We start from the raw sequence: 23,691 nt of genomic DNA on the forward strand, positions 1-23,691 counted from the left end.
TTCCCACTACTGAAAGATTCACTATCTATAGCAGCATCTGATTTCATCATATTTAAAGTTTGGATATCACTCTTGGGACAAACTGGCTGCTTTATTCAGTTGACGGGGAAGAGGGATGGGGAGAGACAACTGAAGCACAGTCAATGACAGTACCAGGGCCCCGAGCATACCCGCACATATGCATACAAGACATTGTGTTTCTAGCCAGTGAGAGGAAATATAACTCTACAAAACATGCTGTTTAGTGTTGGGCTGTATTTGCAGCATGCTGGGCAGCGTGGGGATGGGGGGTAGATAATGAGAAAGGAGGTGAGTGCAGGCAACCATGTGAGAAGGTGCCCACGGGCCCCATCTCCCCATGGGGTGGTTAATCTGCTTACCAACCAAAAGGTTTGAATCTGGATTTCTGGCTCTCGCTGAAAAATAAGAGACCAGATAAAGACAGGCTGGCACGGAGCCTGGTTGCTGCTCCAGACCCCCACACGTGGTCCTTAGTGTGCCAGTGTCCCTCCCCGTCCCCAAGACGACAACTTTCACCTCTCTCCCGTGTGTTTCCTGCCTGGCTCCTGTGCCTATCTGAGTGGTGCCTGTTATTATTCTTCCCTTTTACGGATGAGTAATCGAAGCCCGGGCAGTTAAGTAACTTTCCCACGGTTGCCTAGCTGAAAGTGAAGGAGCTAGAATTGGAATTCTGGTCCCTTTCATTCTAAAGTCCATGATCCTTATGATCCATCAATCTTCACAGAGGAGATTTACGTAGAATACAAATATCATTTAGAACATATACGCATGGAGAGCAGTAGGGTAAGAAAGAGCCCTGTATCGGGGAGTAGGGAGACCGGGACGCAAGGTGAAGCTATGGCACTTGCTGGGTGTCATCACTTCCTGTCACTTCTCTGGACCTCAGATGGCTCATCTGTAAAATGGGGATGACCAGGCCTGCTTCACAAGGTTTTGAAGCTCGAAGGAGATGTCTGGGGAGTCCTTGGAACGGCAAGCTCTACAACTCTAAGGGATTGCTGGGCCAGCAGCAAGGAGGAGGGCTGGCAAATTTGTGCTGCTGTGAAGGAAGGTCGGGAGGGACCGACCTGAGCCAGGTCTCAGACCTTGGCTAATGGGTCAAAATATGAAAGGATTGGCTGAGCCTGGTTATCCCTGACTGAAGGGTAAGATGTGTACAGTTCAAAAGTCCCTGAGGGAAACCAGAGAGGATTTTTATTTGTAGGTACTCATGATTCTAGTGAGGGTAGGTTAGGTTTCTAACGGGCTGGGTAACTGCCTCTCACCGTCCTGCCCAACACTTTCCTGCGCGTCCTCCCGACCCGAGGGCCTGCGCCCCTCACCGCCCAAGCTCCCGTGGCCCCGCCCCTGCAGCGCCCCAGGCCCGCCCTCCTTCCTCGGGGGTGGGGCTCCGCGCGCCGGGCTCCGGGGCTGAGAGCCGAGCCCCCGCCTCGCCGCCGCAGCCCTGGAGTCCTCGCCCGCCTGCAGCCGGGAGCCGGCCGAACCCCCGCCCGCCGACCCACACGTGAGTCCCGCCCGGTCGCCGCCCAGGGCGGCTGCGCCGCGGGGATTGAGCCCCACGCTGTAGGACTGGAGTGAGGGGACCGAGGAGCGCTTTTCGGCTCGTCCCATTTACTTTGAAAACGAAAGCGCCGCGGCGGCAGGAGCCCCCCAGCCGGCTCCCCGCTCCCGGCTGCCCGTACCACTCGAGCCTGGCGAGTCCCCGACGGCCGCCGGGAGGGCGCGGGCGGTGGGCGGAAGGAGGCGGCGGGGTCCGGACCCGGGGTCGCGGGAAGCCGGCGGAGCAGGTGGTCCTTGATGCGGGCGAGTGGGTGCGGCGTGGGGGGCACCTGGGTTCCGGGGCCCGGAGCGGGTTTTCTTAGCAGAGGAGGGGTGTGGCGAGGACGGAGACTGGGGGTCCCGAGCCGGGGAGCGGCTCCAGGGCATGAGTGTGAACTGGAGGGGCCAGGTTCAGGTCGGGGTGCGCAGGCGGGGGAGGACCTTAAGGCGTGCCCCGCATACCCGCACTGCAAACCCCTGGCTCCCCCTCCATGTCCTTAGGTCCCCCCTCTTTCCACGTTTGCATGACTTTCCAGCCAAAGTATTCTAGAGTGAAACTTTAATGTTGGCATGAATGGAAACCTCCAAGAACTGTTCGATTGAGCGTGCTCATTTAGAACCACCCTCACCCCCAGCCAAGGGGAGCTCAGAGGGGTCTTGCAGGAAACCAAGACTCACAGAGGTTGAAATGAGTTACCCAGGGACACACAAAGAATTGGTGGAAACCAGATTGCCTCCCCCTCGTTACTGCTCTGCAGGGTTTTGGCAGTTCTGAGAATTTTCAGTGAATACTGGGGCCACGCTGTTGCCACTAACCCCACTGGGCGTCTCCTCCGACGCTCTTGGCTGGTTCTGCCCCCTCCTGCAGAGTTTCCATATTTGGCTATTTCAGATTTACTTTCATCAGAACTCAGTTACCTCGCTGTGGCAGGCAGGGTTGCTCTGGGCTCGCGGTGGGGTTGGTGAAATGAGGCGCGGCTCCCGCCCGGACTGCCCCCTGCGCACCCCACCTTCCACAGCGCCGGGCTCTGACCCGAGTCCCTTGAGGACAGGCCTCTAGTAACCAATGGGATTAAGTAAATATTTATTGGACACAGGTGCTGGGTGAGAACTGTGGTCGGGTCAGTGGTGCATTCCTCCTTTCAGAGATATTTACATTTTAAAAGGAAGACACAAAATACAAAGAAATTGGTTGAAGTGCTTCTGGAAGTAGAGCAGTTCTGGGGGTGTGTGAAATAATTTTAGGCAGGGAAAGGCTGGGCTAGAACCTCTCAAATCCAGAGTGCAGCTGCCTGCTCTGCTTTACACACAGACAGCTGAAGACAGGGGCGTTAGCACAGTTGATGGTTTGGGTGAAAACCTTATCATCTAAACACTCCCACCTCCAACTCTAATTTGAACTGGAGAGACAGAAATTGCTGTAGAAAAGATGAATGTGAGGTGGAAGTAGAAAACGTCTAGCTTTATCAAGGTGCTTTTGTTTTGTTTTTGTTCTTGCTTTGAGCTCAGTGGAATGGGTTGGTGCTCAGATGCTGGAACCTCTCTCCCTGGGTCCTGGACATAGGCAGGAGAAAGCCTCCCATCTGAGCCAAACTCTGGAAGTCCTGCCAGAGGGGCGGTGATGGAGGTGGTGACTTTCTCAGGTCCTCGGGGCAGAGGTCTGTGGCTGGGGTAAGGAGAAAGACGGGCAGTGTTTCCATCAGTCCGCAAGCATCACCTGAGTACCCGCTGGCTGTGGGCGGCAGAGTAGCGGAAACAATATGGAAAGGAGATGGAGTCCCGTCCGCTGGAAGTCCTAACTGTAGGGACTGAGATATTTCAGTGGAGATGACTGCAGAGAGAGGGAGCTGGGTGCCTCTGAGTCGGTGCCATTAGGCTAGCCACGGGAAAGGCTCGTCAGCATTTAGACAAACAGACCTCCTGTGATTATCTCAGCTTTACTGGAGAGGACCCTGAGGAAAAACTAATAGTGCCTTGTTTATAAAGCTCTTTCCTTTACAAAGCATTTTGTCATTGCTCTTGTCATTTTGTTCTCATTTTGTTCTCCACGATACCCTTGTGATTCAAGCCAAAGCAGGATTATCCTCCACATGGCCCAGTTGGTGTGGGTGAAGCACTGAGGGTGAAATAACCCTTTGGGCTCCACTGCTGGGCCAGGCCTGCGTCTCCAAGGACTCCGGTTCCTCTGCTCCAGGCCCTTCACCCTGGTTTCTCAGAGAGCTACATCTGCCCAGCTCCCCCTCAAGGAGGGTTAACAAGGGCTCCCATACTCTAATAATGCATGTATGGTCTGTTCCCGGCAACACAGAGCAAGTTCTCCTCCAGACTCTGCCCTGGCCACGGCATGAACAGACACCCACGGTTAGTGAACTCAGGGCGAGACCTGTGTCTGGTCTTGTTTGTATTCTGGCATCTGGCACAGAGGAGGCCTAAACAAATGTTGGCCTTGAATTCATTTGAGCCGTGTCTCCCCTGGGCTCTGAGCTGCCAGGGCCTGATGGCTGGGGAACGTGTGCTGGGTAAGGCTCTGGAGAGACAGGTTGAGCTGCCAGCAGGACTTGCTTAAATCCCCGAAGTCAGAATAGCACCGTCCAGTTGACAGATAGCCTGTCTCAGCTGATGCACTTCTCACTGCCTCCCAGAGAGCAGGGAGAGACGGGCGCTGTTCCTTCCACTTTACCTGGCTGCAAGCCGGACCTCAGAAGTGACTTGAAAGATCTCACAGCACGTAGGGACCGGCCAGGACTCCAGCCCAAGTCTTCAGACTCCAATCCGTGTGCTCTTCTCACAGTTTTTTAGCTAGAGGAAGCCAGGATTCTGGGCAGGAGGGCGAGGGAACCAGAAAGGCATGCATTAAAGGCTGCCTGACGCCTCTGTCACTGATCCGGGGTCTTTAATAAGAGCTAACAGACCAGGGGAAGGGGATCAGTGGTCGACTCTGCCTCTGAACAGCTTTTCCTGTCCAGGTGGTGGCTTTTTCTGACGTTCCTCTAGGGCAGGAGCTATCACCCCAGCAGAGTGTAGTAGGTGGGTGGGTCTCGTGTGTGTGTGTGTGTGTGTGTGTGTGTGTGTCAGGGTTAGAGGGGAGCAAGCTGCAGGGCAGAAGTCATCCCCAGGGCTGCTGCGGCCACGGTCGAGCCCCAGTGAGTTTGTTGTTTTGCCCAGAGCAAAGCTTTTTGGAGGGTCACACAGCGGTTTTTTTCCCCTAGAGTCCCCGGCAGGCCCTGTCTTGTGAGGAAGTGGGCTGGAGGGCCAGGGGAAAATAAAAGTGAAAATACTCAGTGGTCCTCATAGAAAAATTCACAGTCCATTTGCAGTGACAGTGATGAGCGCTTTCTGCATCTTGTTACCTGGAGGCAAGCGGTGGTACAGGCTTAGACGGCGCTGTAGCAAGAGCAGTGTGCACCCAAGTGTCCGTGCAGGTTCTGTGGCGCTGGGGTTACTGATGGAGCCCATTGAGTGCCCCCCCGGGCGTGGGGAGATAGGTGCTTGTGGGAGGGGGTACCCATCTCACTTCCAGTAGATCTTCATGCCTCGTTTCTTGACGCACACTCCATCAGCTTCCCTCCTTGCCAGTTCAGAACATCCCTGGAATTTCCCCTATAGCTTTTTTTTCTCTCAAGGAAAAGGTGCTCTCCTGACCAACAGGAGGACACCTTCTCCACCTACACCCCTGATGCAGCTCTCTCCTCCCTCGGAGATGGAGATGGAGACGATTCCCTTCATAACTCCCTGGCCACTGACTCCTTCCCCTCCACCACATGCTCAGTCTCTTCAACAAGAAGACCCCACGTTTCCTCTCCCTTTCACTGACCAGCTCCTAGAAAGAGCAGCCAGCACTGGCTCTTGCACTCGGTGCTCTCTTCCTCGCTCGGCACCGTGCACCTGCCCTGCTGCTTACATGGCCCTTTGCAGGCTTCCAGGGCTTGGTAATCCTCAGTCGCCAGCCTGCTCTGCAGCTGTTGCTCAGCTCCTTGGAGGGGGCCACACCGTCCCCACTGATGTTTCCTTCCTTGACCTCGAGCTTCTCGTCCTCCTCCTGCCCTGTAAGTGCCAGAATGGGGCCAACACTGTGTCCTCGGGCTGCCTTGCCATTCCTACGCTCCTCTCCCTGGAACCCTCCTGCGCACCCGAGGTTAACCAGTGCTCTTAAGGAAAGGCTGATCAAGTCTCCACCTCTCACCCAGCTCTCTTCTTGGCCAGTTTGATTTGTGATACACAAAATCCTCACCGTGATGTTTCAGGGGCCCCTTAGATACTCGTCCCAAGCCGCCTCTTCCTCCACGTTCTCCCTAACCCTTGCAGAGATCATTGCTGTCCCTTAGCCACCTCTGTCCTGTCTCTCCCCAGCCGGTCCTGATCTACTGTCTATTCCCAGGGCTGCTACCTGAGTTCCCGTCCGCCCCCCACTTTTTCCTGTACTACCTGAACTGTCCATTCGCTCGCTTTCCTTCCCTTCTGTTTTCTCTTCCACACTGTTGCAGAGGGGACTCCTTAATGCATAGTCTAATCAAGACCTACTGCTTCCACTAATGGTGTAGTGGGAATAGTATGGATTTCAGAATCTGGCAAGCTTGGGTTCAAATCTGGATTTATGGCTTGCTGGTTGTAGTTGTATGATTTGGGCAAGTCGCCCAACTTCCATGAGCTTCTGTATTCCCACCAGTAAACAGAGATAGTAATGTCACCCACTTGGGGTTGCTGGAAGGATTAAATAAGGCAAAATATACACAGAGCCTAGTGTCTGGCGGGTTCAATAAAGCTGGTTTTCTTCTTCCGGATGTTTGACAGCATAGGGAGTTGTGGGGTCTCTGGGGAGGTGGAAAATATGTGTCTAGCCTAAAGGCATTCAAATTTAAATTAAAAACAGACAAGCTCAAGAACTGCCGCATACCAGGGTAGACCATCATTTAAACTAGCCTATTGCTGTCGCTTTGCAGTCTTTAGACCAGGCCAACCTCAGGGGCCAGAGTCGGTGAACTGGGATGGGGCAGGGCATGGTGGGGATAAGTTGGGCCGAGCCCTTGGCAGGCAGAGGGCAGAGAAGGGGGCTGGCAGCATCAGATAAAGGAGGCCCAGCCCCAGGGGGTGGGTTTCAGGGGCAGGTTTCCAGTCGTTTAGAAGGACTTGTGGGCAGAGCAGTGCAGCCTTGGAGGAATCATAGTGCTTGGCAGGGAGGCAACACAGGGACCCACAGAAGAAATAAAATGGATTTAGGAAGCAAAATACAGACACTGGCTTGGTCACCAGGAGCAGAGCCATTACTTCAGTGGGATCCAGCTGTGAAGTCAGAGCAGAATGAGGAGTGAGGTTGACTTGGGGCAAAGCTGCCAGCCAGAGCCCTCTCTGTGCTCCCTTCCTAAGGGGGATGGCTTGGAACAGCCAGGCTATGTTCTGAGCCTCCGTTAGAGGAGTCCTTGATGCCGGAGGATGGAGGCAGGGGGTGGGGTTAAGCTGAGCAGGTCACAGAAGTCCCTCATCTGCCTTCAGGATGTTGGAATTCTGAGGAAGAGGCTGGGCAGATATCTGTGGTACAACCTAGGAAAATTTCCCATGCTTCCCTGGGTTCAAGGCAAACTAATGTACTATGAAGTGAAAGCTTGAGTGTTAAGTAGATGCAGAATAAATAAAAGAAGTGATTAAGCAACTGGGTGGGATCATTCCAGGAAGCCCTCCTGAGGAGTGAGGAAGGTGGGCAGCCGGGAGGGAGAGGAGGGAACCATGCGCAAAGGCATTTCTAAGCGATAAAGGAAGGAATGAACAGCTGTTCTTAATGTATGGGAAGTAGATTATTCTAGAGCAGATTGACGTTGAGGTGGTTTATATGAAAAAAAACTAATAATTTGGGATGTTGCTTGAACCTCTCCATAGCACTCCCATAGACTTCCTCAAAAATGCCCGGTGCCATGTATTTGCTTTGGACGGGCAGACACTAAATTCTTTCAATCTTTCCGTGATGCTGACAATTCCATATATATGACTTCAGTGGTTCACTGACACTAGGTCTTTCTAACAAGTGTGACTTCTGTAACCCCTGTCTCTTCCACCTCATAACTGTAATGCTGAATTTTCTCAGTGTCAGCTCTTTTTAGGCCATGTTGAACAGCGGCAGGGCCTTCTACACCTGACTTATCTATTCCTAACTTTCTTCACATCGTTTCTCCTTCCTGGAATGCCTCCTGTTTTAATCTACTAATCCATGCCCCTCTCACTCTTTTCAAAGAAAACTCAAAATTTGTGTCTCGTTAGGAAGGCTGGTCTCCAAGACCATGCCCAGGTTCAGTGATTTGCTAGGAGGACTCACGGGATTCAGCATATAGTCATAGGGCTAAGATTTATCACGGTGAAAGGATACAAAGCAAAATCAGCAAAGGGAAAAGGCACGTGGGACAAAGTCCAGAGGAAACCAGGCACCAGCTTCCAAGTGTCCTCCCCCAGTGAATTCACATAGGACGTGCTTAACTCGTCCAGCACTGAACTGTGACGACACGTGTGAAATGTTGTCTATCGGGGAAGCTCATTAGAGACTCAGTGCCGAGTATTTTTATTGAGGACTGCTCATGTAGACACCCTCTGCCTAGCATACACCAAAATCTCAGACTTCCAGAAGAAAACAAAACAAAACAAAACAGATGTTCAGCCTAAATCACATTGTTTGCACAGTTCAGGCACAATGAGCAACTCAGGGTGGTGAGAGCCCACCCCAAATCCACCTTCCCAGACATCAGCCAAGGCCCATCCTTGTAAGCAGACCTTTCTAGGGGTAGCAGATGCAGGTCTGCTATGTTAACCCTTTTCTGCACAGCTTCCCTGCATAATCCCACCTCAGTGCCTAACTATAGTTATGCTATAGAGAGAACCACCCTAGATAAGGGGCCAGAAGACCTGGGTTCCAGCCCAACATGGCCACTTACTGCTGGGTGACACTTTGGATCCCTCAAACTCTATTTTCCTCATTTGGAAAAGGAGAGTTGTAATTCTTGTTTGTAGAGTTCAAGGGTGACTGTGAGGATCAAGTGAGATGGCGTAGTGGGCATCCGTCCCCCTTGGTGGATCACCTACTGTGTCTAGGGCCATGAGTGAGCATGGGGAGTACGGAGGGAAGCGTGGTGAAGTGGCTTTGATAGGAGACAAGCCCGAGGTTGAATCCCAACCAAGCGATTGCCAGCTACGTCACCTTGAACACGTTCTTCAATCTCCCTCAGCTTCAGGACCCGATCTGTAAAATATGAACATGAGTAATGAAACTAGTACCCATCCCTCACTGGGTTGCTGTGCAGAGTAAGTGGAACAACCTGTAGAAAGCATCTAGCCACAGTATCTAGCACACTGTAGGCACCCAAAGTGGCAGCTATTCATTTACTCAGATATTTGAGTGGTGGCTCTGTGCCAGCACCTTGAAAAAGACACAGTCCCAGCCCAGCTTTCTATTTGCTCATGCAGACTAATACTGGACAGATAATTACATTAAAAATGAATGTAATCATACGTGCTATGAAGGAGAAGTACAGAGTGATAATAGGGTGTGTACTGAGGAAGAAGGGGCTGAGCTGTCTGAGGAGGCCTGTGAAAGCTTAGCTGAATAGTGATGCTTAAGCTGGGCTTGGATGAGTTTAGTTTCGTGAGAAGTGGGGGGAGGGAGGAGAGGATGTTTCCAGCAGAGACAGCAGCTTGAGCAAAGGGAGACCAGCCTTAGGGTGAAGGCTGGAAGGAAGGAAGGCTCTCCTCTCCTGTGAGGAATGGCAAAAAGGCCAGAGAGGCTGGAGAATAAGGGGTGGGGAGGGAGATAACCTGGAGAAGTGGGTGGGACCATGGTAGCTCAGTTAAGGGTTTGGAACTGTGAGAGTAACGGGAGGCTGTGGAAAATCTGTGTGAGTGAGAACACCTTGGCTTTTTCAGAGGCTAATCAGGCTGCTGTGTAAGGGATGCTTTGGGGGAGTGAGTGGGTGAGGGGAGACCAGCCACAGGAGGGGAGGGGCGGGGAGACCAGCCACAGGAGGGGAGGGGCGGGGAGACCAGCCACAGGAGGGGAGGGGCGGGGAGACCAGCCACGGAGGGGACGTGAGGGGAGACCAGCCACAGGAGGGGACGTGAGGGGAGACCAGCCACAGGAGGGGACGTGAGGGGAGACCAGCCACAGGAGGGGAGGGGAGGGGAGACCAGCCACAGGAGGGGACGTGAGGGGAGACCAGCCACAGGAGGGGAGGGGAGGGGAGACCAGCCACAGGAGGGGACGTGAGGGGAGACCAGCCACAGGAGGGGAGGGGTGGGGAGACCAGCCACGGGAGGGGAGGGGCGGGGAGACCAGCCACAGGAGGGGAGGGGCGGGGAGACCAGCCACAGGAGGGGAGGGGAGGGGAGACCAGCCACAGGAGGGGAGGGGAGGGGAGGCCAGCTATAGGAGGGGAGACGAGTAATAGGAGGCTGGTGCAGAGGCCCAGGGGAGAGGGGATGTGGCCTGAATCGGGGGTTGGTTGTGAGGGAGGAGAGAGGGTACTACCAGCAATGATACCAGTTGTCTGGTGACAACAGCAAGATAAAAAGTGGCCCTTCACCGAGAGGGAGCATTGGAGAGAGGGAAAGTTGGTTCCATTTTGGGTGTGGTGGCTTTGGAGTGCCTGTGAGACATTGAAAAGGAAACACTAGGAAGGCAGTAACATGTGTGGGTCTAGACGCAGTGGAGAGAGACCTTGGGGGTCGTTAGTTCGTACATGGTCTTTGATGCCAGGACAGTGTGGTTTCAGGGAAGCTAAAGGGGAAAAAATATTTTAAAGTGTGTGTTTGGGTTCAGGATGGGGGTCGGGGTCTCTAACATCAGATGTTGCTGGGAAGGCACTTAAGATGAAGATGGAGAATTGACCATTGGCTTAAGTGACCCAGGAGCCCCTGGGTCCTGGGTGAGAGCAGTTTGGGGGGCTTGGTGGGGTGTGAGCCAGGCTGGAGTGGGCTGAGCATTGGATTGAAGAGAGGCCGGTGGAGATAGTCACTCCGCTGTGTGAGGGGGAGGATGAGTCAAGAGGTTTGGCTGTGAGAGGAAGCAGAGCTCGAACTTCAGAGAAATACACTTCAGAGAAATACGAGAGCGAGAATTTGGGGGATTGCTTGCATCTCAGGAGAGATTCGTGATTGTGTGAGTGCTGATGGAAGGAGCCAGCTGAAAGGGGGAGGCTGACGGATAAGCAGCCTCTTCCCGTCAGAAAACCCCTGAGGAGGCAGGAGGCTGGGACAGGTGGAGAGCTTGGCCTGGTGCAGAGGCCACCTCTGCGGGGGCCCCGGGGGGGGGGCGGAAGAAGGGCAGAGCGGGGGCCCCCTGCACAGGGGGCCGGATATGCAGTCCTGGTGGCAGGAAGTGGAGGTATCTCTGGTCTGAAAACTTCTATTTTCTGTGCAATAGGAAGTGAGGTTTCCCGGGGAGACGGGGAGTGTGGTCAAGGTCTGTGCAGAAGAGAAAGGTGTGAAACAGATGTTGAAAACAAGAGAGTGAGCTGAAAGGGAAACTGGCCCAGAACTCTGTTACCTGATGAAGTCTCTGGAAAAGGAATCCAGCAAATGTGATTTTAGATCTCTAGCACCTTGTGAGGCACCTCGCTGAGGGCCCCGTACCTGTTTTTTGAATAAAAAGTCCTTCTCAAGAATGAGGGGCTCAAGATCTTTATTTTCTTTCTAATCAGACAAATACTTTGTGCTGCTCTGTCCCTTTGGTCTTTCCCCACGCCTCGCCATGTTGATATCGTCTAGGATTTTAGTCCTATGATAATTATATATTTAGTTCTATGATATTCTTTTTTATTGTCCTTAGTCCTTTAGACAATTGTTTAATGATTTTCATTTTCCATCTCTCTTATCACATCTTCTTAGATTGAATTATTTGAACACTTCTTCCATGATTGTTTTCTAAGTAGAAGTTTTTGTGGCAAAAGAAGAAAAAAGTCCTTCTCAGCATTTTCCCTCTTTCGCAGGTACCTGGCTGCCCACTGGGACACCTCACCCAGGGGCTAGTTCACATGGGTGGCAGTAAGGAGCACTGTTCAGGCTCCACTCTTCCAGCCCCGGATAGCTAGACCCTCCCACTCCTTACACTGACTACCCCCCTCCTCCCCAAGTCAGCCATCATTAGCCAGCTTTGCCTTCTCTAGGTGTGACTGGTAGAATTTCAGGACTCCGAATCGGTTGAGATGAAGTGTTAGGCCCTGGGAAGCACACTCCGTGGGAGAGAGCCTGTCCTGCTTTCTGCAGAAACTGTAAGGCTGCTGTTCAGTCTTCCCACGAGTACTTACTGCGTGCCTATCATATGCCCTGTTCTAAGTACTGCTACCTCAGGAAACAGAAGAAACGTTCTTGCCCTCATGGAGCTTATATTCTGGCAGGAAGATAGTAAAGAAGCAAGCACATACGAAGATACATGGTAATAAGCGCTTTGGAGAAAAATGCAGCAGGTGATGACGGGGCTGCCGGGGATGTTGCTATTCCACGTGGGTCGGTGAAGCCCTCACTTGTGAGGTGACACCTGAGCAGGTACCGGAAGTGAGGAAGAAGCTATTCAGGTGTCAGGCAGAAGAGCATTCCAGGCAGGGGGGCAGCATGCAGAAAGCTCTTCTACTAGTCAAGAAGAAGCGAGGCTGGTGTCACTGGAGTGTGTGAACAGAGGAAAGCGCTGGGAAATGGGGACAGAGGATGGAGGCTAGATCACAGGACTCTGAGGACACTGGCTTTTACCCTGAGTGAGATGGGGCCCTTGGAACAGAGGAGTGACATACCTGACTTCTGTTTTTAAAAGGATCACTCTGACTGCTGGGTTGTGAATAGACTGTAAAGGGACAGGGGCAGAGGAGGAGACCAGCTAGGAGACGAGGGCTTTATCCAGTGGGGAGATGACGGTGGCTTAGACTGGGATGGTTATGCTGACAGTAGAGAGAAGTAGGTAGATATGCGTGGAGGAAGAGCCAATAGGATTTGGTGTTGTGGGATGGAGAGTGAGAGGGGCCAAGGATGACTCCAGAATTCTTGGTCCAAGCACCAGGGTGATTGGCGGTACTGGTTTACTGAGGTGGGGGAAGGCGGTAGGAGGAGCAGGCTGGGTGCGGCTGGATGTCTTACGTTTGAGATGCTCAGTGAACAAACGTGGAGCCACGGACTAGGCAGTCGGGATGACTCGAGTTCAGGATAGGGGTCCAGGCTGCAGATAGGAACCAAGGCATTGTCAGCCTTAGATGGCATCCAAGGCAGGAGCCGAGATGGGCTCATCAAGAGCACAAGTGTAGACGGAAGAGAGAAGAGGTCCAGCACCAGCCTAGGTGCCCGAGAGGTGGGGCAGTGAGCGGCCAGAAAGGAGAAAGTGACCCGGAAGCTGGCACGGTGGTCTAGCTCGGCACGTCTCACACTGTAACGGGCTGCAGAATCGAACCTGAGAACTTATTAAAAAAGCAGACTTCTAGCTACCACTGAGAGATCCTGATTCTGAAACGTTAATTAGGCCGCGCTAAACTATTGTAACAAATAGTACCCCAAAGCAGAGGTCTGTTTCTCTGGGGTAAGGTGTCCAAGCCAGCATTTTTATCATGTTCCAGGGCACATTCTTAGCAGAGCGTCCAGGGACCCAAGCACTCCGGAAACTGTTGCTGTGCTTTGTGCCTAGACATGCTCCCCACTGGACTGAAAACATCTTGGGAACAGGAACTTGGGGTCCTGTCCCACTGCACCCCTTCGCACAATAGAATGAGGTTCAGACCTCTACATGCAGCAGGCACTGGATAAATGCTGGCCAGGAGTGAAGAATGGACAAGCATGAGTATTAAGCACTTATTTTTGTGCCGCTGTGTGCTGCTAATGTATGTAGATTAATACGTTCAATATTAACTGAGTCTTAGAGGCAGGTGCTATTATTGTCCTATTTTCCAGATGAAGAAAGGTGACACAGGTAAGTGAATGACAGAAAAGATTGAACCCCAGTGGTGTGGTTCCAGAGCTGGTGTCTAACCAGCAGGCTATACTGCCTCTCATCAAGACCTCGCTTTTGGTACCAGTTGGGTTGTGGTGCCTTTTCTTCTGGCCATGACACAGAGTAAAGAGTACTGGATTTGTAGTCAGAAAGCCTAGATTCAAGTTCCTGCTCCATCACATGTTAGCTGTATAATTTGGGACATAGGTACTTCACAACTTGGGGCCTCAAGTACTTCATCAGCAATATGACCATGGTATTCGTATGGGGTTAGTGTGAGGACTGGGCGTGACGCTGTATGTGAAAGTACAAATCGCAAAGCACTGGTACGTATATTATTAACTTGAAAAAACCAAACTGTAGAACCCCTACAATTACCCAGAAGAGCTGCCAGAGGGGTGTAGATTGTAGGCAACCCAACAGGCCTTGCTTAACCAGACAGGTTCTCTGTACAATCCTTTATTTATTGATTTGGTTTTTCATGAGATTTGGTTTGATAAGTTTCACTGTTCTTAAAAAAACTGTGAAACTTCTGGCTAGCTGATCCCTTAAGTCCTTCCACAGCTGACTGGCTCAGTTGTTGGGGGAAGCCACTCCTCAGCTTCTGTCTGCTTCTCTTGGGTCCCCTTCCTGGGCTCCCCACCTGCTTTCCCTCTTCTGTCGTCCTCATCAAGCCCATCAGTCCCAGTAGCCCGACGTCAGCAGTTGAACTGGGGGGACTCTAGGCTGCCTGCCCATGTGTGGGCTGGCCCTCTGGGGTGTGCCTGGGGTAACGGACCTCGGGAAGCTTCTCCCCCCAGGGCTGGGGTGAGAGGGCCGCCTTCGGTCCCGTGTGCTTCCTCCCCAGGCCTGGGCCAGAGCTGGCCTCACCGCTGGTCAGGAGGGGATTGCCCATCTGCCTTTCCCAGGACATCGACTCATGCCCCAGCCACAGAGTCTCCCAGAGCTCTGGGGGCCGTTGGCAGTTGACAGTACGTCACACATCTGTGGTCAGCTTTGGAGATACGAACCTAACGCCATGGGAGGTGTGTGTGAGCCGTGTGGGAAGATGAGGCGCAGCTCCAATGATGTTGGCCTTTGGTAGCTAAAAGTCACCGAAAGGTCAAGCCAAGGTTTCGGGATCCTCCTTAGCGCGTCTGTTCTGTAGCCTGCCTAGGGTGGTCTCCGGCCTCTTCCCTTTCCTTAGAGCACCCTTAGGCCATGGAGGGTGGGGCCTGACTTAGTCCTTGCTTAAAACTGCTTCTGAGTGCCAAGCTAAATCTGAGCTGTTGTCCGTTGGCTGTGTATCCCAGCTCCCATGTCACTCCGCTTGCAGGGTCACTGGAATCTCCATCACTTTCTGAGAGCCTGTCTGTGGGAGGAAAAGGCCCATCAGGAAGGGAGACGGGAGGGAGAATGGAGTCTGAGATGGTAGCCCCGTGCCTCGATGAAGCGGTGAGGGAGCCTTTCAAATGAGGGGGGTGGGAGCTGTGGCAAGAGAGCTGACCCAGCCTCAGGGGAGCCCTGTCGGGGGAGCCGCCTGGAGGTGTGGTCTGGGCCTCGGGAGAACCAAAAGGTACCGTGTCCTCCCAGGGACTTTTGAGAAGGAAGTGTCAAATGCCACGTAAAGGGCCAGAGGCAACAGTTTAGGAGAGACTAATTGTCAAATCTGATTATGTGGTTACAGTTTAGATCATCAAACGAATATAACTGTGCTTTTCCAAACTACCTTCATGGGGCCTCACCTCCTACCCCAACACCCAGAAGATTTGGGCCTCCAGCTTGTTCAAGGGCAGAGTACAGGTGAACTTGGGAGATGTTTCATTCAGAAACTGGGGATGATGATAATAATAATGTGTACATCGTAGGGTTGCTGTCAGGATGAAAATGAGACAGTGCATATAAACTCGCTGGCTCTGAGCCTGGACGTCGCCTCAGTAAGTGTAATCGCGACCCATATCCAGTTCCAGCCCTTAGGTTCCATTCACATCTTTTCATATCGCCCCCTTGCCGTCCGTCTGCCTCATTCTGATTTGTCCTAGGTTGTCTTCATGGCCCTCCTTCCAACGGCCCTTTTCCACTGAGGCCTTACATTCATCCCAAACTTCCCTTCTTCTGTACCAAATGTTGATGGAGTGCTCTGTGCCCGGCCTCGGCTGGCTCTGAAGGTCTGAAGACTAATGAGGACAGCCCCACGCTCGGGCAGCTTGCTGAGCCGAACCCGGACAGCAGTGGGGACTGTCATGGGCGTGGAGCTGAGGCGGAGGGTCACAGCTTTGACTTGAGTCACAGCTTCTTATAGAGGAAGCTCTTGCATGGGAAGATCAGCAGTCTTTATTATTTCCCTCCTGCTCTAACTTCTGAGAGCAAATCTCGGAGGTCTTCTGCAGCATCACCTGGAGCCAGGCGGACTCTGGATGGTTCTAAGCAGGAGAGAGAGTTCCCTTCAAGGCTTCCCTGAGCGAGACTGACGTTACAGCAGCAGCGGCCACAGAGTGAGGAGGGCCTCAGGAATGCCCTTCAGCCCCCGACCCTCCCTTCTCTCCACCAGCAGTGCTTTGCTGCACTCCCGGGAAAATGAGGAACCAGAGGTCTCCTGACAACTTGGCGAGAAATCACACTTCTCTTCAAAGGAATTAAAACCATACCCACATCATTCTCCATCCCGTGTCCAAGAAAACCCTCTTCTGCAAAAGTGTAAGGAAAAGAAAAGACACCCTCCTTCTGCCTCTGAGACACCAAAGCCAGCCATCGTGTGGATGGGACAGTTGGGTTTGGGGGGCTGTTGTCACATCTGGCTGTGGTGGAATCACCTGCTTCCTGCATGGTCTCCCCGTCACGTTAGACCTGATGGAAAGTGACCTTGTTACACCTGCATTTCTCCAAGGCCCTTCCTCTTTGTCTAACCTGCATGGTTAAAGGTTGATGAAAATAAAAGCAGCCTGTCCTGGAGGTCACACAGTGGTTGTGTTGTTGTGTTAGGCTGTGGGAACAGCAGAGAGGAAGAGAAGGTTGAGCGGGAGCAGAGGCCAGCAGTCGCCTTGAGGGGTTTCACCTTCAGGAGCTTTCTGGGCCATTGCAGACAGAGGCTTTGGCAACAACTTCGGGTGCATCTCCGTTCTCTGAGCCAGTGGAGGCAACATGCTAGATAAAGGGCTTTTCTTTTTCTTCTTCCTCTTTTACTGCCTCCTCCTCCTCTTCTTCTTCTTCTTCTTTTTTTTTTGTTGTTGTTGTTTTGTTTTTCATTTTTCTGGTAGTAACCATTCTTCCTGGAAGAGCAGCATCTCAGAATTCAAGGAACAGATGTGACTTTGAGAAAGGGAACTGCCTGTCCTTCAACAGGTGGGCATCTGGCCATACAAGCCAAGGCTGTTCTCTATTAGATCACTGCCCAGGGCACAGGTTCGGGCATCTCCCTGAGTCACCGCATCTTGGGATTTCACATTTTAACTTTTCCTCATCACTAACCACCATCTCCCCTCCTTTAACTTAAGCCCAGGACCTGTCACTGGGTCTCGGGTGGGTTTGGGGAATAACATATTTGCACCTGTCCCCTGTTGCCAAATGTGAGCCTCGGGGAGTCAGCTTCTTAAGGTCCTGGCGAGGCCTGAACAGAACTGAGAAATGGGCTGTTTGCCTTCTGGCAGCCCACCCTATAACTGGCAGCTTCATGGGCTGGTGTGTTGTTACCCATCTGTTGCCCTTGGCTCAAGGACCACCCTGGGGCACCTGGCCAGCCTTTGTGCCCCCACCTTATCACCCGGGCCCTGGAAGTCTCACCTCCCAAAGGAAGCAATCTCTCTTGACTGTCAGTACCCTTTCTTACAAAGGGGCCTCGGGAAGGGCTGCAGGCCCCTCCCACAGTCCTCAGACTCCCCCATCCAGGCACCAAGTTACATTTAACAACACCCCCTGGACCCTAAGAACTGCTGTCAAATCCAGTCATTAGCAGTAGGGATCTCAGACCTAGTAGTGGGTGGAAGGTCACACAGGCTGAATGGGAGTTACTTTGGGGTAAGCAGCACTGATTAAATCCCAAATAGGGAGAAACACGAGACTGTGCTGTAGCAGTGGGTGTGATGGGGAAGGACCAGACAGCAGACCCCAGTACTAGCTTCCAGGAGTTCATGTGCTGCTGTCTCTCTGGGATGCCTTATCTCTCTAGACCTTACATTCCTGACAGATCTAAACCTGTTATGTCAAATGTCATCACTAAAATGACAACCAAATTACTTGCAAAGTAAAAAAAAAAAAAAACATTAGCGCCTTGAGCAGTGTTAAAACAATTATTGATACCACAAAGAAAACGTGGCCATTCCTCAGAATCATATAATTTATTCTGGAAGAGATGTTAGATGTCGGCTGGTCTGAGTCACCCCCATTCCTCTAAGACTGTCCCTAAGGCACCCCAGCCTGGATATGTCTCCTCCCGGCATCCTGCACTTTCTTCTCTCCTTCATCCTCTCCCATTGGTGCCATCATTTACTCAGCCCTCCAACCTGGATATGTCTCCTCCCGGCATCCTGCACTTTCTTCTCTCCTTCATCCTCTCCCATTGGTGCCATCATTTACTCAGCCCTCCAACCTGGAACCTGGGAGTCATTCTCCATGTCCTCTCACTCGGCCCTTCCATCAAACCCATTTCTGAATCTATGCATTTTCTCTCAAGAATGCCTCACGAACATAGCTTCTCTTTGCCCCTGCCTTAGATCGGGCCGTCGTCATTCCTCCTTTGGTCTGTGTTAGTTGCTTCTTCCCCTCAACTCCCCACCTGGGCCTGTCCTTTATGTCTGTCATCCCTAAAGAGATGAAAACCATGGAGTGAAAACTGGACTTCCTGACCAGCATACACTCAGGGCTCTTCACAATGTGCTCTTCCCCTCTTTCCACACACACATCTCACAGAGACCCTTCTAGGTGTTCCCAGCTGGGAATTTAGTTGCACAGGGGATGGCAAAACCGGGAAACCAAACAGGACACTCGGAGTGAGGCAACTCCAAGAAGACTCATAGCGGGAAGCTGCCCACCCTCTCTGGAGCGGAAGGGACGAAGAGAGGAGATGGTGTTTCCAGAGCTTGGGAGCCAGGGACCTGCCTGGTGGAGCTAGTCCACAGACAGGGGGGCCGTTGGTGGGGATTAAAGCCGTGGAGGAGCCCGGTCACTGTTGAGATGCTGCCTAACACTGAGGGATGAAGGAGAAATGGTCTACTGCTCCCTTCCTCCTACCCTGCAGCCTCCTGCCAGTGTCTCTCATTGGCTGAATGGAGCCAGAAGCCAGGGGACCCTGGAAACACAGTTTTGGGGGAGCCAACCCCCTTGACGATGCAGACCAGGGCAGAGGCAGGGCAGAGGATGGATCTAAGAGCAAACAGGCGGATGCCTGGCGTGTTCCCCTAATTTCACTTCAGCTACAGTTGATCATTAACTGTTCCTGAACTTTGTGATACCCTCTGGGAAATTGTTTTATCTCCTTCATTTAGAAAATGCTTCCTCCTTCTTCAAGACCAGTGGAGATGTTTTCTTCTCTCTGGAATCAGCACAGACACCTCAGAAAGCATTAGCTACCCCTCATCTGGGCTCCAGCAGCTTGTTTAAATCTCTCTTGGGGGGACTAGCCAGGAGGGTATTGCCATATATCATTCCTGGGTCTGATTTCCTCTGCTCCGCTTGGAGACCCTCAAGGGCAGATGTGTTGTCACAGGTCTCCGCATTCTCAGGACCCAACCCAGGACAAGAACATGCTGAGTGTGTGCAGGGATGTACAAACAAGGGATCTGTGGGAGTGTCTTCCCACGGGGTCACAGCTGGTGAGTGGCAGAGCAGTAGCTGAGCCCAGGTCTCTGGCCCTGTGCCCCTTTCACTCTGGGATTTGATCTTGAACTTTCAAGAATCAGAACTTGACAACCCTGAAGTTCCTGGGCTTATGTGTTATGAAGTAAAATATAATACATAAAAGCATTCCTGAGTTTTCCAAACCTTCATTAATCTACACAAGATGCTGGGGGACTGTGGAAGTAGTGTGGACAGACAGACAAGGACCTTCCTTCTTTTTGTGTTTAACCCGAGACTGAATTCTGCTAGACGTGTGTCCTTTTTATTGTAACGAAAAGCCAAACTCATGCTGCTTCAGAATGTTAGATTATGTATTATGTGTTCCTCAAAAATGAGTCAGAAGAAATATCTAAGTAAAGAGGAACAGTGGGGTCGGGTTGAGGGCCTAGATATACCAGATATTAAAGTACATGACAAAGCTTCTCAAAAAAAGGAAGAAAGGAGGAAAGGAAGGAAGGAAGGAGGAAAGGAAGGAAGGAGAGAAGGGAGGAAGGGAGGGAGGGAATATTTTAAATCGTGACATCCTAGCCTTTCTTTGGAATTTCTAGAAAATTCTCAGGGAAAAGATGCATCAACTTATGAAGCTTAAAAATGGCATTTAAAAGAAACTCAATAAGAGTTCTTAGGTAGCAGATGGGATATGATTTTCTCTTTTTTGTTTGGGGAAATGGTTTTTTAAAAAATTTTTAAATTCTTTTTTAATATCTTTATTTGAGTATAATTGCTTTACAATGGTGTGTTAGTTTCTGCTTTATAACAAAGTGAATCAGCTATACGTATACATATATCCCCATATCTCCTCCTTCTTGTGTCTCCCTCCCACCCTCCCTATCCCACCCCTCTAGATGGTCACAAAGCACCGAGCTGATCTTCCTGTGCTATGTGGCTGCTTCCCACTAGCTATCTATTTTACATTTGGTAGTGTATACATGTCCATGCCACTCTCTCACTTTGTCCCAGCTTACCCTTCCCCCTCCCTGTGTCATCAAGCCCATTGTCTACGTCTGCATCTTTTTTCCTGTCCTGCCCCTAGGTTCTCCAGAACGGTTTTTTTTGTTTGTTTGTTTATTTTTACATTCCATATATATGTGTTAGCATACGGTATTTGTTTTTCTTTTTCTGACTTACTTCACTCTGTATGACAGATTCTAGGTCCATCCACCTCACTACAGATAACTCAATTTCGTTTCTTTTTATGGCTGAGTAAGATTCCGTTGTATGTATGTGCCACATCTTCTTTATCCATTCATCTGTCGATGGACACTTAGGTTGCTTCCACGTCCTGGCTACTGTAAATAGTGCTGCAATGAACATTGGGGTGCATGTGTCTTTTTGAATTATGGTTTTCTCAGGGTATATGCCCAGTAGTGGGATTTATGGGGCATATGGTTGTTCTGTTTTTAGATTTTTAAGGAACCTCCATACTATTCTCCATAGTGGCTGTATCAATTTACGTTCCCACCAACAGTGCAAGAGGGTTCCCTTTTCTCCACACCCTCTCCAGCATTTATTGTTTGTAGATTTTTTGATGATGGCCATTCTGACTGGTGTGAGGTGATACCTCATTGTAGTTTCAATTTGCATTTCTCTAATGATTAGTGATGTTGAGCATCCTTTCGTGTGTTTGTTGGCAATTTGTATATCTTCTTTGGAGAGATGTCTATTTAGATCTTCTGCCCATTTCTGGATTGGGTTGTTTGTTGTTTTGATATTGAGCTGCATGAGCTGCTTGTAAATTTTGGAGATTAATCCTATGTCAGTTGCTTCATTTGCAAATATTTTCTCCCATTCTGAGGGTTGTCTTTTCGTCTTGTTTATGGTTTCCTTTGCTGTGAAAAAGCTTTTAAGTTTCATTAGCTCCCATTTGTTTATTTTTGTTTTTATTTCCATTTCTCTAGGAGGTGGGTCAAAAGGGATCTTGCTGTGATTTATGTCATAGATGTTCTGCCTATGTTTTCCTCTAAGAGTTTTATGGTGTCTGACCTTACATTTAGGTCTTTAATCTATTTTGAGTTTATTTTTGTGTATGGTGTTAGGGAGTGTTCTAATTTCATTGTTTTACATGTAGCTGTCCAGTTTCCCCAGCACCACTTATTGAAGAGGCTGTCTTTTCTCCATTGTATATTCTTGCCTCCTTTATCAAAAATAAGGTGACCATATGTGTATGGGTTTATCTCTGGGCTTTCTATCCTGTTCCATTGATCTATATTTCTGTTTTTGTGCCAGTACCATACTGTCTTGATTACTGTAGCTTTGTAGTATAGTCTGAAGACAGGGAGCCTGATTCCTCCAGCTCCATTTTTCTTTCTCAAGATTGCTTTGGCTATTCGGGGTCTTTTGTGTTTCCATACAAATTGTGAAATTTTTTGTTCTAGTTCTGTGAAAAATGCCAGTGGTAGTTTGAGAGGGATTGCACTGAATCTGTAGATTGCTTTGGGTAGTATAGTCATTTTCACAATGTTGATTCTTCCAATCCAAGAACATGGTATATCTCTCCCTCTGTTTGTATCATCTTTAATTTCTTTCATCAGTGTCTTATAGTTTTCTGCATGCAGGCGTTTTGTCTCCCTAGGTAGGTTTATTCCTAGATATTTTATTCTTTTTGTTGCAGTGGTAAATGGGAGTGTTTCTTTAATTTCTCTTTCAGATTTTTCATCATGAGTGTATAGGAATGCAACAGATTTCTGTGCATTAATATTGTATCCTGCTACTTTACCAAATTCATTGATTAGCTCTAGTAGTTTTCTGGTAGCATCTTTAGGATTCTCTATGTAGTGTATCATGTCATCTGCAAACAGTGACAGCTTTATTTCTTCTTTTCCAATTTGGATTCCTTTTATTTCTTTTTCTTCTCTGATTGCTGTGGCTAAAACTTCCAATAGTATGTTGAATAATAGTGGTGAGAGTGGGCAACCTTGTCTTGTTCCTGATCTTAGAGCAAATGGTTTCAGTTTTCCACCATTGAGAATGATGTTGGCTGTGGGTTTGTCATATATGGCCTTTATTATGTTGACGTAAGTTCCCTCTGTGCCTACTTTCTGCAGACTTTTTATCATAAGTGGGTGTTGAATTTTGTCGAAAGCTTTTCCTGCATCTATTGAGATTATCATATGGTTTTTATCCTTCAGTTTGTTAATATGGTGTATCACATTGATTGATTTGTGTATATTGAAGAATCCTTGCATTCCTGGGATAAACCCCACTTGATCATGGTGTATGATCCTTTTGATGTGCTGTTGGATTCTGTTTGCTAGTATTTTGTGGAGGATTTTTGCATCTATGTTCATCAGTGATACTGGCCTGTAGTTTTCTTTTTTTGTGACATCTTTGTCTGGTTTTGGTATCTGGGTGATGGTGGCCTCGTAGAATGAGTTGGGGAGTGTTCCTCCCTCTGCTATATTATGGAAGAGTTTGAGAAGGATAGGTGTTAGCTCTTTTCTAAATGTTTGATAGAATCGCCTGTGAAGCCATCTGGTCCTGGACTTTTGTTTGTTGGAAGATTTTTAATCACAGTTTCAATTTCAGTGCTTGTGATTGGTCTGTTTATATTTTCTATTTCTTCCTGGGTCAGCCTCGGAAGGTTGTGCATTTCTAAGAATTTGTCCATTTCTTCCAGGTTGTCCATTTTATTGGCATACAGTTGCTTGTAGTAATCTCTCATGATCCTTTGTATTTCTGCAGTGTCAGTTGTTACTTCTCCTTTTTCATTTCTACTTCTGTTGGTTTGAGTCTTCTCCCTTGTTTTCTTGATGAATCTGGCTAATGGTTTATCAATTTTGTTTATCTTCTCAAAGAACCAGCTTTTAGTTTTATTGATCGTTGCTATTGTTTCCTTCATTTCTTTTTCATTTATTTCTGATCTGATCTTTATGATTTCTTTCCTTCTGCTAACTTTGGGGGTTTTTTGTTCTTCTTTCTTTAATTGCTTTAGGTGTAAGGTTAGGTTGTTTACTTGAGATTTTTCTTGTTTCTTGAGGTAGGATTGTATTGCTATAAACTTCCCTCTTAGAACTGCTTTTGCTGCCTTCCATAGGTTTTGTGCCGTTGTGTTTTCATTGTCATTTGTTTCTAGGTATTTTTTGATTTCCTCTTTGATTTCTTCAGCGATCTCTCGGTTATTTAGTAGCGTATTGTTTAGCCTCCATGTATTTGTAATTTTTACAGTTTTTTTTCCCTGTAATTGATAGCTAGTCTCATAGCATTGTGATCAGAAATGATACTTGATACGATTTCAATTTTTCAAAATTTACCAAAGTTTGATTTGTGACCCAAGATATGGTTTACTCTGGAGAATGTTCCATGAGCACTTGAGAAGAAAGTGTATTCTGTTGTTTTTGAATGGAATGGCCTATAAATATCAATTAAGTCCACCTTGTTTAATG

The 23,691-nt window shown here is 49.7% G+C and overlaps 1 protein-coding gene across 10 annotated transcripts in view; it reads left to right on the top strand.

Moving 5' to 3' along the window:
- The first annotated feature begins 1,383 nt into the window (after window positions 1-1,383).
- Window positions 1,384-23,691, top strand: part of TRAF5 (TNF receptor associated factor 5) — a 44,595-nt gene continuing 22,287 nt past the window's right edge. The window contains exons 1-3 of one of the 10 annotated variants that reach the window (XM_082471628.1): window positions 14,814-14,932; window positions 15,346-15,414; window positions 16,029-16,174. Coding sequence is in view for 2 of the 10 variants with exons in the window: in XM_082471624.1 (XP_082327750.1) it covers window positions 14,925-14,932 (8 nt within the window). In the remaining 8 variants the exon portion in view is untranslated. Of the gene's footprint in view, window positions 1,526-1,588; window positions 1,809-14,813; window positions 14,933-14,961; window positions 15,415-16,028; window positions 16,175-23,691 lie in introns of those variants that run through there. The other 9 variants (XM_082471627.1, XM_082471624.1, XM_082471632.1 and 6 more) reach the window with 9 other exon arrangements.

Source organism: Balaenoptera physalus, assembly GCF_965194825.1.
Source record: "Balaenoptera physalus genome assembly, chromosome: 1".
Classification (NCBI taxonomy): Eukaryota; Metazoa; Chordata; class Mammalia; order Artiodactyla; family Balaenopteridae; genus Balaenoptera; species Balaenoptera physalus.